Source organism: Peromyscus californicus, unplaced genomic scaffold (genome assembly GCF_007827085.1).
Source record: "Peromyscus californicus insignis strain IS unplaced genomic scaffold, ASM782708v3 Scaffold_21__1_contigs__length_65335640, whole genome shotgun sequence".
Taxonomy (NCBI): Eukaryota; Metazoa; Chordata; class Mammalia; order Rodentia; family Cricetidae; genus Peromyscus; species Peromyscus californicus.
Genome location: NW_026294514.1, coordinates 46,596,036 through 46,616,352, shown reverse-complemented (window position 1 = coordinate 46,616,352; position 20,317 = coordinate 46,596,036). Strand labels below are relative to the sequence as shown.

The 20,317-nt window shown below is 38.9% G+C and overlaps 1 protein-coding gene across 4 annotated transcripts in view; it reads right to left on the bottom strand.

Moving 5' to 3' along the window:
* The window catches only part of Fbxl17 (F-box and leucine rich repeat protein 17), a 466,425-nt gene that overhangs the window by 165,579 nt on the left and 280,529 nt on the right, over positions 1 to 20,317 (bottom strand). For all 4 annotated transcript variants that reach the window (XM_052750238.1, XM_052750237.1, XM_052750236.1 and 1 more), the window contains one exon: positions 289 to 365. In XM_052750238.1, coding sequence (XP_052606198.1) covers positions 289 to 365 — 77 coding nt within the window. The remainder of the gene's footprint in view (positions 1 to 288; positions 366 to 20,317) is intronic.

Genomic DNA, 20,317 nt, shown 5'->3' with positions numbered 1-20,317 from the left:
ATGTTTATGAGATAAGAACTTTAATTGACTTGAAAATTATTTTCATTTCCTTCCTCTCCAATCCACATTATTTAATCCTGTGTGTTGGATGCATATATGGGACTGTGCACCACTCTGAACTCATGCATACATTCATTCTACTGTGGTTTTTAGATGATGATTTCTTTTTTCTTTTTGTTTCAGAAGAATTAGCATAAATGAACACAAATTGTCTCTCTAAGACCATTCTTGATTTCTCTTTAATATTCACCTAAGGGTAAGGAGTTAGGACGAAGGCTCGGTACATACCATAATCGGTGATTTTACAGGACACCAGGTAGAGCTCTTTCAGGTTCTGCCCCTCCTTTGCGATGACCTCCACACACCTGAAACACACGGAGCGCTGGTGTTATACTACTGCGTCCCAGTAAAATTAGCAAGAGTCGGACCATGGATCCAGAAGAAGAGGTCAGCTTTGCATGCATGGCCCAGTCCTCTGCTTTCAACACCTCGTTCAAGGTGTCTCCAGGAGTCTTACATTCTCTGCTTTCACAGTCTCTGCTCTCTTCCTAAATAGTTTCATTAAATCCTTGTCTGACCAGTGTCCTTTAAAACCCAGGAGATGGGAAGGAGGTGTTCCTTTAAGACCACTGTAAATCTGGGCACAAAAAGCTGATAAACCCATGTTCTATAATGAATGTATCACATATAAAATGATAGAAAATAATTAACCAAAATTGTGGTATATAGGTGGATAGTTATTTCAAAGAAGGATAATTATTCAGAGTCCAATTTTTAATTCTGAACTTTGATATCATTAAGTGCACATTTGAGGAAATTTTATTCAACATAAAATCCAAAGTTGTAAAAATCTATAACTGATAAAGGACATAAAACCAGAACATACAGGAACAATAAAACTTTCACTTTAAAAAAGTTTCATTTTTAACATTTTAAATGAACTGTTATACAAACTATTTTAATTATACACAGTCATATATTTTAAAAATCTTTTTTGATTTTCATTTAAGTTCAAAGATTTTTCAATACAGCCTTAGTAGAACTATAGTAGAGAATTTAATGAATTTTAAAAATAATGATTAACCACGCTACTTAATTCATAGCTCAGTTTTCTAGAATACAGAAAGCTGTACTGTGAGACTGACATACAGGCTTGGGTGCCCTTCAATGCAGTCCTTGCTTTAATCTGTATAGATAGCAGTTACGCAAAAGGGTAAAAAGCAAAAGAGTCATTAACCTTTTCTAGGAAGTAAGGATCGAGCACTTTGATACTTTGATACTTGTGTGTATAATCTATCAAAACTCACTTGGCATCCATCTTTGTCTTCCAGATATTTCATTTGCTGCCTGGCTTATTTGTAGGTATCTTCATAAAATGTCAGGGAATTTTATATAATTTTATCCCATATAATTCATTATTGAAGGTTAAATTAGTAAGAAAGACATATTTTTCTTTTGAAGTACTTTTATAGAATTTTGTCCTAATGGAATGATAAACATTCATGTTTCCTAAGGCAGCCAGGCAAACATGCTTCTTTGGCTATTTTATCTAAAAAGATTTATGCTTAAAACAGATATGCTTTTCCATAACCGCACAGACAACTTAAAACACAATACAATTATGATTGAAACTTTAAACCTAATTTCACATCATTTGGCTTTAATGCAGCATTTTAATAAGTTCATAAAAAAGAAATGCTAAAAGAAGAAATGAAACACTTCAAGCAAAGCCCACATATGACTTACAGTGAATTTTTTCATGCTACGAATAAAAAATAAAAGCCATAGATTATTACAAAATCCTAATGATTTAAAATTTCCTGAACATTTTGTGCGCTATCAAAGATCCATATTTTACGATCCTTATTGGATTAAAACAGTCAATCCAATATGCTGTGGCAACAACGAAAACAGAAGTAATTGTATTTTCTTCTTTTGCTTCATACAAATAGTTCAAAGCACCTGATTTATATTTGACTGTGAAAGACACTAAGTAAATGCAGTCTCTCATTGTATCTACTCATCTTCAATCTATACTGGATACGCCACAAACACATATGAACAGTGCAGATTCACAGAGAGGCTGGAGGTAGCAGGTAACGGAAAGAATGCTGCTATACCAGGGAATCAAACTCTGCTTCATGACAACAAAACCAGCATTATTTAAAACAAGACAACCACTGCATGACGACTGCCCCCAACAGCTGAATGACAGGGAGCATTAAGTCCCCCCCTCCCGCCCCACCAGATGACAGAGAAATGGAGGTGTGGATGATTATGAATAGATGTGCAAAATTACGTAGCTTGCTCAAGAGGAACTACACTGGCAAAAACCATTCCTTGAAGGGTTTAGAGCAAAAATTTAATTTTAAATTAGCCATTGATATGATATTTGATGACAGAATTTTCAAGTTCTATGAATCTAGACTAGAATTCTCCCTTCTGGGCGGGGGCGGGGGGTTGTTCAAGTCAAGGATTCTCTGTATAGCTTTGGCTGAAACTCACTCTGTAGACCAGGCTGGCCTCAAACTCATAGAGATCCACTTGCCTCTGCCTCCCAAGTGCTGGGATTAAAGGCATGCGCTACCACTCACCTCCACGTGAGACAAATTCTTAAGATAATTTGAAAACAAGCACAGAGTAGTGAACATGAGTAGCTGGTTGAGATCTGAAAATGGAGTTGGTCTGCATTACCCCGCTGTTGCAAACTGATGGAAATACACAGCACCACACATCCTTGGCTGGCTTCTGAAGACTTGTAATTCTGCCAAGTATAGCTTCTCGGGCAGCACTGGTGACAGGTCTAGATGAGAGACCAGGGTAGTGACTAACCTTTTCTCCTCAAACTGTTGAAGTCCATTCCAGAATACATTTAGAGGAGGCACTATAGATAACATGTCTACAAAGTACAACTAACTGCCCTGCTTTACAGACTCTTGGTATGAGCATACTCACCTCACCATATAGTATGGAAGTAGAAAAAAAATGGCAAATAATAGAAATGATAGAAATTTTCATGATAGGTACTTATGAAAACTTTAAGGGGAATTTTCAAACACTTTTAAAAGAGAAAAATGTTTTCAAAGTGATAATCTTTGATGATCCTAAGCAGTGTGACTGAAACATAAATGACACTTAGAACCTCTATGTCTCCACTCCTGCTCCCATTCATATATATCACACAAGAGAACACTCCATCCAACCTGGTAAAAAATTTCCATCAGTCCAGAGGCAGGGCATGAGCATCTGCAATCAGAATCTAGAACTTAAAATGTTCCCACCCTTTCTATACTTTGTTCCATCACTGCAAAGGACAGGCCTCTGATATTACATGACAAACATTCTACATAGACCCAGGAGTTCTCATGACAATATAGGAATTTTACAAAGAAAGAAAGGAAGGAAGGAAGGAAAGAAGGAAGGAAGGAAGGAAGGAAGGAAGGAAGGAAGGAAGGAAGGAAGGAAGGAAGGAAGACTGACTGACTATGTCCTTAGGGGAAGTAGTGAGATTATAAAGGGCAAATGCATAACACAGGAAAAAAAAGACATAATAGAAAGAGGCCAAAAAATATCAGAAACTGTTAAAGCATTCCATGCAACCACACCCAGCTAGGCCATGCTGCCCTGCTCCTCCTGAGCTCTCAGAGCTCACAGGGAGGCATGTCCTTAGCAATAGGAAGGAAAGACTCCAAGACACATTCCCAGCCACACCTATAAGGAACGGAGGGGCAGATGCCTACCTTCCTTGGAGATCCTACATCCTACATCATTTGCTTCAAAATGAGGCTCCCTGTAAACATTTTCTTCCAGATCAAATGTCTTGGGTTCATTTAGATACTCTTTAGTTTATTCTGAATTGTCTGCCTTTAGATTATTTTTTTGCTCTTATGCTTCAGCAAGGGTGTGAAGAAAAAAATTTTAAAGTCTTACTATTGTAAATTACTGAGTAACAGCTGTTGAGAATGAATATATATGTATTATATATATATTCTTTCTCTCTCTCTTTTAGAATAGAGAAAAGTGCCAGAAAACCTGCTCTGTGATAGTCAAGAGTCCAAAATTATTTTTGATAATTTTACACTCACTTGCTTTTAAGAATGTTCTAAAATACACCTGAAACATTTTGTAAAATTTAAAAACTAAAAGGTTATTTCCTGAGATATATAAGGTGCATTTTTTCTTTTTCTTTTTTAAAAAAAGAAAGCATTTCTCAATTTTGATGGAGGAAAAAAAAATCTGTCTTCTTAGTAACAGATTCCTAATCACCTGATTTATGCGAAGGGTAAAGGTTAATGAATTAAGCTGTGTAAGCTTCAACATTATCAAAGGAATTCAAAAGAGCCTTGAATTATGGGAAACAATGACCCATTCTACATACATACCAAATTTTTTTTTTTTTGTCTCTTACTCAAAAGCCAGAACATGGCATTAGTGACAAGTGAAAAGAACTAATGAGGAAATATGACTCCACTGTTTGCAAGAGGAGTGTCCTAGGAGACCTTGTTACTGTTTGTGATGTGCTGGAAACCACAAAGAAGCTAATTGGAGCTGCCAGACACTGGTTTGCAAATCTTACTTTAAAGGACAGGCTCAATCACCTTCGAGGTGTGAAAAGAAATATCCCCATTAGAGACGCATTAGTACAGGGCTTGGTGGAGTTCTAAAGACACTTTGGGATGTTCTCTCCTAAGCCCCACTCCTCTTTGAATAGCAGACATATCTTTAAAGAGAGAAAACTGCAACAAGACAAAAACAACCCCAGAGATTAAAAACAAGAATATGTATAGAGAGTACTATAAAGAAGTTGGTAAATACAGACAAAGCTCAATGTGTTTAAGGTTGAATAAACATGGAGCTGAAACCTCACAACTCAAAAGACACCATAAAAGTGATCTATGTGAAGCTCTAGAAATAGACATGGATTTTCATCATTTCTAAAACTAAGCCATCTTCTAAGTAACCCTACATTGTATGGACTGTAGACAGACAAACCGCAGTGTACCTGAGTGTATACACACACACACACACACACATACACACACACACACACACACACACACACACACACACACACACACGCACACACACATCTAAAAAAGGAATTGAGGGTTTACAAGTTCTCAACGGAGTAGCAAGGAGGAAGCGAAGTCCCAAGTGCTGCCAAAGGCTGCTGTGCTAATTCACAGTTGGGCTACTTAAGTGATGCCAGAGGTTGCCAAAACATAATTTGGTATCTGACAAAAAGCATAGTGACATCTGATTGATTTTTTTTAAGTCTGAAATCGAGTTATGCTGAAGAACAATTTAATTGCAGTGGACATGATTTACAAGTGTGCCATGCTTTCAGAACATGTGAAAGATCGCAAGGTTCAAAGAAAGGAAAATTTACAAAAATATTTGTGTTAATTCAAGAATTTATGACTAGTGTATTTCCCTTATTTGAATAAAATCCCATTTATGAGCATTAAATTTGTAGGTATTTTTTCTAGTAAAAGAATAGCTTAACCTTATAGAAACAGAGTAATGTAGTTATTTTTGTCCTTAGGTTAACAAATTGAACTTGATGAACAAACATAAGATTATTACAGGAATTTGGCATATGTCACCAAGATGATATATTGAGAGCGCTTGGTATTCCTCCATATCCTTTCTCATAAATGCTCGTCTATGCAACACCAATAACTGCAGAGCACCAAATACAAACTCACGTCTAACTTTTATGAACACTTGTGAAGATATTTTCATAGAAGATATATAAGCTGATTTTTTAAAAGATTGATTTGCAATTAAAATGCTAACTCATTTGCTCAAAGAACATTCTTAATATACCACAGGGGTAGAAACTAGGAGTGACATGCAAAATGTCACCAGCTCCACCAGTTAGCAACAATTATCTTGGGACACCAATTAAGTTCTCACTTACCAAATGTCATTCTCTAGAAAGCCAGTAACTGATTAGTAAATCTGAGATCTATTTAGGTAGACATTTCCAACTTAAACAGTGGCAGACTCATGCCCATTCTGTCCCATAGAAAGGTAGAGGAAGGCTAGAAAATGACCACTGTAGAAACTTGTTCCTATGGTTTTCATACAAGAGAAGCATCTCAAAAGGTAGGCGAGCCTTCCGGTCCTTGGGTTCGCACCCTTCCTAAGGGGTAGAGACTTCTGAGGAGGAGAAGGCTGAGCTCAAGGGTAACTGCTGCTTCTTTCCAGGCACAGTCACGCGCTCTGAAGGACTCTCAACATCAGGTAGGTTTCTTCTGGGGAGTCACAGAACTCAGCAAGGAAAGACCAATACAGCAGCAGAACAGTTTCCCAATGTATTTAGAAATGTCAGCATAAACAACTCAGGTGGGAAACAGTTGTCTCTACCCATGTATCCAACCATGCTTTAATTGAATTTAAATGTTTAATAGGATATTTAAAATATTCTTCAGGCAGAGGAAGGCCTGTATGTAAATGGCATATTCCTTTGAACTACCAAGAAACAAAATGGCTGAAGTTTTTCTAAGAGGTAGAAAAGGAGACTTGAACTAAGAGTTTTAATAATAAATGAGATGGGTGGCAGTGGCACACACCTTTAATCCCAGCACTCAGGAGGCAGTGCCAGGCAGACCTCTGTGAGTTCAAGGCAAGCCTGGTCTACAGAGCGAGATCCAAGATAGGCACTAAAACTACACAGAGCAACCCTGTCTTGAAAAACAAAAAAATAAAAATAAAAAATAAAAATAAATTTGACTCTGGCATTAAATCTTATTTTTAATTTAGCCAATGCTCTGTCCTTTTTACCACAAGTCTATTAACAAACTGAGTTAACTTTTGGGAAGCATTCCATAAAGCAAGCAAGAAGATAGAAAATATACTAACTTCTATTTATTTAAAATCAACATTTTATCTAATGTAAAGTATGATCAAGGTACATTATTATATAATGATGGACCAATGGTTGTAATTGTGAAGGATCAAATACTATTTACTTTTGTTGTTAATATTAGTATTCCATGAATACATAACCATGAATAGACAACTGTAACTACCTTCAGAATTACTAAAATCAAATAAAGGTAATCATTTTCAGGGTGAATGGAAACACTATAAAAAAGGTAAGAAAAAATTTAAAGGAGAAACATCATCTAATAAAGATCTTCCAATTTATTAAGTTTTTTCACTGGGAGAGAAATATAGTAGTTTGTCAATAGTGACTGCTAAAACCTTCTATGGTTTTGTTGTTGTTTGGGGGGCAGGGTCACCATCAGTTCATCTTCAATGACTGGAAGGGAGTCCAGACACTGTATAAGGTACACTACCACTGGTGCCATCCTTTGATATCCTGACCATTTAATACAGAGGGCAGATGAAGAGATCTTATCAGTCTACATGTTACACTAATTTTCTGCACGGAGCAAAAGCCCAGACACTTGTAAAAAAACAGACATTTGAAAACAGCGCTCTGATCCACTGTGATCTGTAGTGTAAATATGAGCACTGGAATCCACTGTGGTGATCTGTAGTGTAAACATGAGCACTGGCATCCACTGTGGTGAGCTGCAGTGTAAGCATGAGCACTGGGATTCACTGTGGTGATCTGTAGTGTAAGCATGAGCACTGGGATCCACTGTGCTGAGCTGCAGTGTAAGCATGAGCACTGGGATCCACTGTGGTGAGCTGCAGTGTAAGCATGAGCACTGGGATTCACTGTGGTGATCTGTAGTGTAAACATGAGCACTGGGATCCACTGTGGTGAGCTGCAGTGTAAGCATGAGCACTGGGATCCACTGTGGTGAGCTGCAGTCTCTCGGGGACCACTTCTTTCTTGCAGAGTCAGTCAGGGGTAACCCTGGCCTGCACCCACCTTTCCTACCACTGTTAATGAGTAATAACAACTATATTAATGCCAGCAATATTTTAAAGATATTTGTCAGGCTTCTGACCTGACCAAAGAAAAAGTGCGAAATCTATGCAGAAGCAGAGTACTAAGACCTAACGGAGGACAGCCTCCCTCTCACTCTCCACCTTTACCCAAACTGCTGCTAATGCTGAATCAAAGTCTCGTCCACACTGTACATCAAACAGGTTTTTATTCGACTCATCTTTAATGTAAAATGGCTACGTTATTTTAGTGGATGATTCAGGAGATGAGATTTCAGGTCTCATTTAAGAAAGAGTGTCCTCACCCCAAGACAGCCACAACTCTGCTTTGCAGTGACTAATTAATTGCCTCTTCCGCCACTCTCTGGGAGTTGGCCCAGCCTCCACAGGAGTTTTGTGAAGCAGCCAAAGACTGATGCTCCAGCACAGACCTCCCTTGACCCTGTGTGATCAAGGAGGCAACTGGGCTAACACACTGACAAAGGGTTCCTTCTCGTTTGGGGAGGCAGGGACTCTCAGGAGACTACAGAGCACGGGAGGTAAAAACTAAATCTAAGTAAAGACATGGTTCCCCGCTTCAGCTAACAATAGTTCTAAACACCCCAAAACACTACGCAAGATTTTGTTTGAGGAAACAATTGTAGTGATATGAAAAAATAATTTAGTAGTTTTCAAGTGAAATGAAGAGAATAGTAATTAGATATTCTTGGAAGCTTGTAATTAGATAGCTCGAATCACACACAACGGGAAGTGGGCGAGCGCTTCCACTCCACACACTTCCCACGTGCTCAGGGACTTCTCCTCAGGAAGCCGCACTCTGTCAGGAGCTTTTAAGCCTGAGTAACCCTCGGGCCTGTCCAAAAGACGAGAGAAAGAATTCTTAGAGGAGATTCTAAGTAGAGATTACATACAAGTAATGAATCCTGCCATTAGGAGACCATGAGAGTCAAGTCATGCTCTGGAACAGAAGCAATAGGAAGGCCCTGGTCTAGACCAGGCAGCAGGGACCTATGGACACGTGCTTTCGGAAAGAGGAAGGAGAAAGAGAAGGCATGATGTCACAAATGTCCCCTGACTCAAGTTGTCAGATTGAACTCTCAGCCCTCTGAGGCTCAATGACTGTCACTGCTGAATGCACGGACGTGCATCCTAGGCCGCGGACTGCCACAGCTCTGCTCCCTGGCCCTACATGGTCACATTCTAATGTTCCTGTCAGAGGTGAATCATCTCTGTTCTAATATTTATAGGAAAGAAAGGCAGTAGGTCAAGTTTGGTTGTTTTAGCCATTATATTTACACAACCAGAAAACATCTGACTTAAAAGAAGTAACAATTGCACTTATAATAACTGTTCATATACTTCTATTAAGTGACAATAACAGAATTTCTAGTGACAGTAATATAGTTTGCAATTTTTAAATACCAAGAAGAGTTGATTTCATTTGATGTGCATTTGTCTGAAGGAAGGAGTACAAAGCCCTCTTGTTCTTAACATCCAGTCAGTGTAGAAGGGTAGGGTTTAGAAATGCCAGGAAAGCCTCTCGAATATTCTCTTCTCTGGCTATGATGGTAGCAAAATGATCCCTCACATCCAAAACTCCATTGACCTATAAAATACATTTAAGATTTTGCTCCAAACTTCTAATTTATTCAACAATGCAAAGACTTGATTATAAATGACATGTTACAATTTAGAGGAATAAGTATTATATCTGGTACTTATGTATACTATAAATACAATTTTTTTCTTCTTTTTTGCGGGGGGCGGAGAAGTTTCGAGACAGGGTTTCTCTGTGTAGCCCTGGCTGTCCTGGAACTTGCTTTTTAGGCTAGGCTGGCCTCATACTCAAGAGATACGCCTGCCTCTACCTCCCCAGTGCTGGGATTAAAGGCGTATGCCACCACTACCACCCAGTTAAATATAATTCTTAACAAATGTATGTGTCCATAGCTAACACTGTCACTAAATTAACAAATCCTAATCGTGGAAGTGCACTAGACCAAGGGATTTAGCAACTGAAATACCAGAATCACCAAAATTCAGGTGGCTTTGCCTAGACTAGTCATTAAAGTATTCCTCATGAAGGGGAAAAACACCTCCTTGATCATGGGGAAAGCTTCACAAAGCTAATGAAACTAGCCCTTAACAATGGTGGAAACCATAGCGAGAGGGGGGAATATTACCCATGCTCTCACAGCAACGTGCAGAGACAAGGCAGTGAAGAAGCATGGAGAAGGTACAGGCACATTCCATGGTTTGTTTCAAGGCAGTGGGTTCTCTGCTGGAAACAGCATGCTGGAGGCACAGGAGGAGCACGCGGCACTCCCAGGACAGCACTCCGTAATTTATAAATGAATGAAGACGAAGAAAGTACCTCTCCAACGGACTTCCCTATGACCCACTATTGGTAATAACAGTTACTCTCTGTCTACATCAACAGCTGTGAGACAGAGTAGAACCATAGGATTCAGGCTTCTGCTCCACAGGAACACACTTCTCTCAAGACCTAATAACATAAACGGACACATTCAGGAATGCTGAGCAAGCTGGAGGGATCAGGGGAAACTGTCACTTTCCAAAGTGACTAGTGGAAAAAGGAAGTGACAGCGAAGGCAGACATGGAAAAGGATGCCAGGTAAGTGTGCTCGGGGTCAGTTTTATGCTTCTAAGAATCCTGAAGGAATTACACAATTTATACCCCAGTAATGCTGAAAAAAAAAATCACAGTTGTTTCTTGTTGTTGTTTTGTTTGGTTAGTTGGTTTTGTTTTTGGTACTTTTGTGCTGGAATGTAAACAAAGCTTATCAGATACACAATACATATAGGACATTTGACAACTTTAGAGACGTCGGGAACAGCAATAGTGATTCAAAACCATGCCACAGTCCAGAAAAGAGGAATCTACGAAAACTTATTGTTTAAGCACGCACTAGCTTGAATACTGGTTCAATTTAAACTCCTGGAAAGACTGTGTAAAGAAGAGGGACAACACATTCACAGACTCAATAGTTACTGATATCTGTCTATTTATATCCAGTCATATTCTAAAACGTCGGAAAGAGACATATTTGAGAGAGCCATGTAAGTTTAAAATGCAGGGAAAAAGCACAGCTATGTAATTCAGCTTCCGCCTGTGGCATGAGACTCTGGAATAAGCTTTCAAGGAAGCACAGGAGAGAAGGAGCATGAGCATTCCCAAGATTCACAATGCAGGTGCACTTCTAACAAGACCCGATACTCAGGATACGCTGCAGAGACAGCAGGTGTGCTTAAGGCGTTTCTAAGGAAAGGCTACTGCTTTAAAAAGTACCAAAATATCCTCTGTCGTTCACAAACTTGTCTCCCATCTCTTAATACAACTGTGTCCTAGATCTGTGAGAAACTGACCTCCAAGAAAAGTTAGGGAGCGGGAAAGATGACTCGGAAATACCACACAATAATAAAATAGATATTAGCGGCACCAGGATTTTATAGATTTTTTTTTTTTTTTTTTTTTTTTTTTTTTTTTTTGGTTTTTCGAGACAGGGTTTCTCTGTGTAGCTTTGCGCCTTTCCTGGAACTCACTTGGTAGTCCAGGCTGGCCTCGAACTCACAGAGATCCGCCTGGCTCTGCCTCCCGAGTGCTGGGATTAAAGGCGTGCGCCACCACCGCCCGGCCTGATTTTATAGATTTTTAATGTTTTATATAGAAAATCTATGAGCCAGAGGGATGGGCAGCACAGTGAGTAAAAACACTTGCCATGAGGCTGGTACCTGAGCTTGATCCTGCGACACACACAATGTAAGGAGAAAAGCTGCTCCTGAGAGCGGCCCTCTGCCTTCCACACACACACACCATACAAGTCGTCAGTTCCCCACACTATGCAGTAGTAAACAGACCTGTAAAAATGCTCTGAAAATCCTCTGCTTATGGATAACAGACACGTTTCCAATGTTCAGCTATAAACTCTCCGTGTCTGTGTGCACATGGACAACACAGTTCTGAAACCGAGATGTAATTCAGCTTCCAGAAGATTCTTCTCTAAGGCAGGAATCACAACATCAACCTCCAAGGATTTAAGGTTGCATTTCATGTTCGAAAAGATCTTTTACTCATGCAGCAAGCATGTCCAAATGCCAACGTTTCCATTCAGTGTGCGAATACCAAGATGGATGAGTCCCTTTCCAGAGGAACTCATAATCTTGTCAGCTTCCACATCCTCCATATGAATAAGGTGGTGTTATTCACAACAGAGTAGAATTCCTAAAGCACCTTTCTCAGAGCACTTTGAAGCTTTAATAGTTGCCACATACAAGAAGGAAACGCATGGTCTAGTAAGTTTATATAAATTATGCCCATTTTCCCCCGGTTAAAAAAACATATACAGCACATATATAGCAATACCTAGAAACAGTATGCAGTTACATGTTAAATACTACTTAGGTCCTTGAATAGGACAACATCTCAGTTATAAAAATATGCACGCGCACTCACACACACACACACACACACACACACACACACACACACACACAATCTTCAGTAGGCTAAATAATGGCTTCCAAACGTTAGGTCAAAGTTCACAGAGCCTATAAACGATATCTTCAATGAAAACGTATCCTGTATTATATAGGTGGGCCTTAATGGCCACCAGAAGGGTCCTTAAAAGTTGGATGGCATCAGTATAACACAGAGAAAGCCTCATCACTATGGAGGCAGCCTGCAGGGATACAGCCATGCCATCGTGCTTGCCAGAGGCCACTAGAAGCAAGAGGAAACCTTCGGAGGTAGGCTAACACCTGTACTGTGTTACATGACTGGTCTACATCTATTGTCCACAACTGTGAAATGATAAATTTTACTTTTGTTTTAAGCAACACATTGGTAATAATTTGCTATATAGCACTGACAGGAAACTTCCACCGAGCAATAAAAATGTTATTAATCAATGGATTGCATGTATGGAGTTTTTTATTTATAAAGGTAACAACATAGTGACATTAAAGATGCATTAATTAGATACTACAAATTTTTAAGCTGTTATAGAAAAAAACAGAAAAACTCATATTTTCAGTCTGAATAAAAATAAACTCCAAAAAGTAAGTCTTCTATACCTTTAGGATAAACATAAGTTTTCTATACGGTTTAGGATAAACACTCATTATTGTCAACACTTTTATATAGAAAATTTCAAAAGCTGAAAGAATTCTGCAGTGATAATCCCACTACCCACCATTTAATTCTGCAAGTGACATTTTGCTTTATTTTCTCCATATCAGATGCATTCAGCTTTCTCTGTCCATACTTGTATGTATTCATGGATTTATCTTATTTTTATGCACCATAACATAAGTGAAAATTAATGTACTTCATTCCTAAACATTGTAGCATACATCATTAATCAGAGTTCAAAGTTTGCTAATGGACCTTTTTTTATTAAAACGAGATTTACCTATTGTTCAATGAATAAATCACAAATGGTATTAGTTTTGACAAATGCTTGTATGTCTACCTTGAGCTGCTAGTGAAGCTTAGCACCCAGTGAGATCTCACACCCCCTGAGTCAATGCCCATCAATCCCATTCCACTGACACAGTCAACTACTTAGAAATGCCCTTGTCGTCCTAACAGTCTGTTCAAGACGGCATTGGATCTTAGGCAGTCACTCTTTAGTGAGAGGCTTGCTATTTCCATTTTTAAAGTTTATCCTTCTTTCCTACCTCCCTCCCTGTCTCCTTTCCTTCCTCTCCTCTTCCCCCCCACCCCCTTCCTTCTTTATCTCAGTAACTCAGGTACTATATAGCCAAGCCTTGCCTCAAACTTGCTGGGACTTGCATGCACTAGCCCCCAGGTGCCAGGAGTACAGTCATGTACAAGCCTGACCGATTTCCTGCCTGTCTCCTTTTTAAAGACGCATCTAGGTTTGGCCACAGATGTACAAAGTGACAAACAAATCAAATGAACAGAGCCCAGCACACCACAGGGTTTTGTATCTGAGAATTTCTGCTATGTACGAAAGATCATTTTAGTATAGATATAAAAATAAGGAGAAAATATTTGACACATTACTATACATGTCATATTTCCAAAGTCTAGTAGTTAAAGATAGAAGAAAAGATACACCATTATTTCTCAGCTGTGTAAAAACACACTAAAAATTCTATGAGCCACTATTTTTTCACAAGATTAATATTTAAAAATGAAAACCACTGGGAATAATTACAAAATTATTAACTGTATGAAAGCAATTTGTACTTTTATATTACTCAATGAGGACATGCAAATTCCAGACCATTAAAGCTAATTGTTTTAAAAGTACACTTAGTATCAGCCTCAACACAGGCCTTGTTAACCGGGAGGTCACTCCGTCTTCTCTCAGAGCTTTATAAGCGTTGGCATTTCTAAGCAATGAAAATGCTATTTTTAGGTATGCTCTTCCAAGTACATTACCTTCCACCCTGTTTTGGCTAAAGACATAATTGTGAAAGAGGCACACAAAGTGACCAAACTTCCTTTCCACTTTTAAGTTAAAAAAAAAAATGTATCTGGGGATACTTATGTTTACACTTTCTTCTAAATTGTAAAAATAGAAGTCTACAAAGACACTAAGATTAAGTGCCCACTTACTGCAAAAATTAATAAACCAGATGTGAGTGTGAAAACATGCCACATAAACATAACCAATGTCAAAACAGCAAGAAGTGCCGCTTTGCTTGGCGGAAGTACTTCCACGTGGCTAGAAGACCGCATTCACACAAACAGGGAGTGGCTGGTCATCAGTGAGCCTGGCTTTAGATGCCTATGTCCAATCATCTGGAGTCTGGCTCTCAGCTCAACACAACTCTCTGCAGCTTGGAATCTGATATTTTGCTGTGTGATCCAGGCCACAGCAGGTGGGTAGAAGCCACAAGTCCCACGGAAAGATATCTCCCCTCTCATCTATAGTTTAATTACCAACCATAAAACAGGAAACTGTAGGATTAGCAAAGGAAATATGAAGTCTTCACTCTTCCATGGAGAGTTCTTTCTATCTCTGTCACACTAACACAATGACATGGCTGGTGTGTCCCCGACAACTCCGGCACAGGGTTCATCTTGCAAGCAGACCTCTGGCCATCCCTGAGCAATGCATTTCACATGTTTATACACTTTCGTGTTCAGCTCACTAAGGATAAGCACCTCTACTTATCATTTGAGAATGACTGTTGTCTTCAGAATTCTCTCTTTCTGCTTTGACCACTGCAGGAGTATGTCACCATGCTAACCTGAGTTCGAGTTCTGCCCAGAATGTTTTGCTCATAATTGAGGATATGGTCAAGATAGGTTTGATGAATGAATGATAGAAGGAATATCACATGCTAATAAGACAATTCATGCCACTTTATAAAATTAACATTTGGAAACCCCCACAAATTTGTATCACTTTTCACTGGGAATATTTTGGCTAAGTAGGACATTATTTTTTGAACGAGAACTAAACTACATGTAGATAAGAAGACAAATACCCATGTAAAACCCTTTTAATAATAATGAGAATTAAAGTAAACAGCAACAAAATACACAGGAATTTAAAAGGAGAAAGAAAAAAACTCCTATGTGAAGAGCTCCAGGGCTAAACATATAAGTAGGACAAGAGCATAAGAATATAGATTGGACACATATAAATTGCTCTAAATTTTGTTGGAGAATATTATTTTAAGGTGTGTTACTTTTGTTTATGTTGCATTTGTTTAACTCTGTGAAGCTGTGTTACTGTGCCTGTGTAAAACACCTAATGGTCTAATAAAGAACTGGCCAATAGCGAGGCAGGAGAGAAAGAGAGATAGGCAGGGCAGGCAGAGAGGATATACAGAAGGAGAAATCTGGGAGGAGGAAAAAAAGTTGGAGGAGTGAGGAGATCTAGCAGCCAGAGAAGGAGGATGATGCCAGGGGCCAGGCGCCCAGCTACACAGCAAGCCACTGAGTAACAGTAAGATTGACAGAAGTAAGAGAACGGGAAAAGCCTGGAGACAAAAGGTACATGGGGCTAATTTAAAGTTAAGGAAATAAGGCAAGCTAAGGCCGGGCAATCATGAGTAAGAATAAGCCTCCATGTGTGATTTATTTGGGAGCTGGGTGGTGGGTCTCCCACAAAAGAGTAAAATACCAGTAACAACAAAATTTCTCTCAGTAAAAACTCCTTCTACACTGGACCTGTCAATATGTTGGAGAAGGTGCAGTAACATTTACTAGTGTAAGAACACACCAAAACCTAAAATGTAGTTTTTGAAAATCCTAGGGCTGCTGAAAATTTACAAATTGCCTTTAGTTTCAAGAAGTTCACTTTAAACTTCTTCATATCAGAAAAGAAACATTTCTGTTTAAATGAAAATGGTTTAAAGGAAAATAAATTTACTCTTCATGAAATACTCCAATGCAGGTAAAGGAAAATACACAATTTGTGAACGTGACAGTAAAGACCACAGGGATGGGGGAAACAAGCTTTAAAGGGTATCTCTCTCAAGGAAGGTAGATGGGGTAAAATTTATAATTCACAAGGACTTTAATTTATATTACTTTAACATTTCTTTCCTGGAAGGTTCGAGACAGTATTTTGACTGGAGTGACTTGGACCATGACTAGCACTGTGGTTCAGGAACACCCTGCCTTCTTGAGGTAGAATGGCCGCCACAAAACTGCACAGGCTCAAAGATTCCCATGCATGGGTCGAGCCAAGTGTGGGAAACCCCTGATCCCTCCCTGGGCCTCATCTTCCTTATTTATGTTTATGTATTATGTTCAGGTCTTTCTGATCCCTCCCTGGGCCTCATCTTCCTTATTTATGTTTATGTATTATGTTCAGGTCTTTGTATAGATTACAAGAATTTATATATCTGAGTATGTTAGTATATGTTTTGGCTATTATAATTTAAACAATATTTCTATTTTTAGACATTTTGCAACTCCTAACTTAGTACAGTAAGACATAACAAACAGGGCATGATATTTCAGCACTTTACTTGCAGCACTCAGGAGGCTGAGGTACCAAAAGAGAGAGAGAGAGAAGAAACAAAGAAGAAAAGACAGAAAGACAACCAGCATAATTTATGTAGTACTTTCCTCCAAATCTGGAATCCAGTATTAATCATCTCAAATTTACTGATCTATTTTAAGGAAATAAAAAGACGAATAGCAGGACATATTGAGTGGCAGCCTAAGAAGACAATTAGCTAAATCCAGAATGCAAAATTTCTTGTCAAACTAATGATTCATGTTCTTTAACAAACGAATGGCATGCAAAGGAAGAAAGGGACAGTGTCAGTCCTTAAGAGACAGCGTGGATCAACAAATGACTCTTCCATCTCATCTCGATACTTACTCAACAATGAAAGGGCCTCTGTGTGTGTTGTATTATAGTTCCTCCACACCAAACTTCCTAAATTCCTAAGAGCTAAATATAAAGTGAATAAAATTTTGCTGTGGTGGTTTGAATGAGAATGGGCCCCGTAGGCTCATATATTTGAATGTTTAGTCTTCAATTACTGGAATTGTTTGGAAAGGATTAGGAGGTGTGGTCTTGCTGGAGGAAGTGTGTCACTGGGAGTGAGCTTTGAGGTTTCAAAAGCCCTTGTCAGGCTCAGATTCTCTCTCCTCTGCTGCCTGCTAATGAGGATGCAAAGTTCTCAGCTACTGCTCCAGCACCATGCCTGTCTGCTTTCCACCAAGATGGAAATGGACTAACTCTTTAAAACTATAAACAAGCCCCCAATTAAATGCTTTCTTTTATAAGAGTTGCCTTGGTCAATGTGTTTCCCACAGCAGGACAATCACTAAGACACTTGTATACTAAGAGGGTTTAGACAAATGTCACAGCTGCTATTTGGGTGCAACCCCAAACACAGGGTCACCGACAAAAGTCTGTGATCATTTTGTAGCTCCTCTGGAAACAGCTCAGTTGAACAAAAGACATCATGGATTTTCCCATCAGCTTCCTTGGGTTGCTGTGGGAAGGATCTGGAAAGACATGTTAAGATAGCATGTATCAACAAAACCAGTGTAGAACATGGTCTATTACTCCTTCCTAAATTTATATACTTCTGTACCACCACATATGACCCAAGGGTATTTGGGTCAGAATCCCCAAAGACATTATTCTAAGACTGAACATTGAAATCAAGAAGAACCAAAGTTCTTAAGTCTAAAATTCTGAAGGATCAAATGCTTTAGAAAGAAAAATTTAAAAAGTATTAAAATAAATAAATTTGAATTTTATGAAATGTAAAAACAAGAAAACAACAGCTTCACAAGTCACTTTACAGAATAAAGCAGGCAACAATAACACGCATATTTCTGTATGTATGAGTACACAGATTACTCACAGTTGTATGAGATAAAGTTAAAAAAAAATGAATAGTATTAAAAGTGAAACACACAGAAAAAGGTAAGTTGATTGGCACCTGTGTGCACTCAGCTTTGGAACTTTGGTCATATGTTTACCATGACTGACTACATATGTCCTCGAACGTCATCAATCCCAATGTACACCCCATTGCTACTGTGATGCTTTCAATAAAAAAAAGTCCCCCATCCACTCATGTCTGAACGCTTTTACCCAGCTGGTGGCGCTGTTTGGGAGGATATGGAGCCTTGCTGGAGCAGCTATGTGACTGGGGCAGGCTCTGAATGCTCACTCTCTCTGCCTCCTCTGTGTATAGTTGAGATACAATCTCTCAGCTCCCCGCTCTTTCCACTATGTCTCCACCACCATCATGGACATCTAGCCCTCTGTGACCACATGACAAAATAGACTCTCCCTTTGCCTTGGTCATAGCATTTTATCGCAACAACAGAAAAGGAAAGTATACAAGTAAAGGGCACGATCTTGGAGAAGTTCTATATTTCACAAAGGCAAATATTCAAAATGGACATCTCTGTTTTACTGAGGAAATTTTGTTTCCTTCTTTTCCTGTTTTACATTTGTTTACTGATTGACTTTGGACGTCTTTATGTGTGCTGGAGCGTGCAGTCTGTATAGGTGGTCAGAGCCCAACTTGTGGAAGTTCCTTTGCTCTCTTCACCACATGAGTTTTGGGAATCAAACTCATGATATCAGGCTGGGCTGCAATGCCCGTGTCTGCTGAATCACTTCACTGGCCAAGTCTATATATATATATATATATATATATATATATATTGCAATGTTTATATACAAGGTGGTATTGTAATAATGAGTTTTCAAGGAATCTAATCTGCAAAATGTGTAACAGAAATTAGAGTTTTCTAAAAATCTTTATACTGTTCATATCTCTAGTACAAGCTATGGAACTAAGAAAGAATATATATCATGGGGAACTGTACAACCACGAGAAAAATACCTTGACATATAGAAAGTATATCACAGAGAGAAGGCAAGGCAATTACACTGAGGTAGTCTCAAGAGCCGGCCTACTTTCATGATCATTAACTATAATTTGAAGTCTCGTTTCTTGATAAAACTATCTTTTTTTTTTTATTTTGGGGTCCAGCTCTCCTGAGGGAATACAGTTCCTTTCACTTTCTAACACATGGCAGATCTTCCTCATATCCACAGAGACTCAGTTCACACACTCAGCTCCTCTGCACACACACACCACGCAGGGCTTTGAGGTTTCCTTTGCACCTAACATGATACCTCTCCTGTGTTCTACTAAAGACACACATCTATCCTGTGTTCTACTAAAGACACATACCTATCCTGGGCTCTACTAAAGACACATACCTATCCTGGGCACTACTAAAGACACACATCTATCCTGGGTTCTACTAAAGATACACACCTATCCTGGGAATTAAAGACACACACCTCTCCTGGGTTCTACTAAAGACACACACCTATCCTGGGCACTAAAGACATACCTATCCTGGGTTCTACTAAAGACACACACCTATCCTGGGCTCTACTAAAGACACACACCTATCCTGGGCACTACTAACTGAGAAGTCTCTGTGTTTCACAGCTTTTCCTTCTCAAACAGGAAATGAGGTTTATTTATTTGTGGAGGGGGGGGTAGGATTTTGATATCCCTACACTGGGGACTTTGGAATCTGGGGACGTAGGGACCAGGATCTTTGTGGTTAGTCATGGGGGAATTTCAACACTGGGGATCCAGCATTTAAGACTGTTTTTGATTTTTGTACTGCTAACATATCTTTCTTACTCTCTTATAATTCTTTCTACATGGGATTGGCAATATAAATATATATATGAGTGTTATAGATAGAAACATATCAGTGGTAAAGTGTTTGCCCAGTATGAGTGAGATCCTCAGGGTTTTGGTTTTTGTTTGTTTGTTGTTTCTGGTTGTTGTTTATTTGTTTTTTAAATCTTAGCTATAAAAAGAAATTTAATTTTGATGAATGTGCATCAGTTTTCCTTTTTTGGACATGTTTTTGTTTCTTATTGTCAGGGCTAAGAATCATATGCATAGCCCATGATATCTATTTTTATAT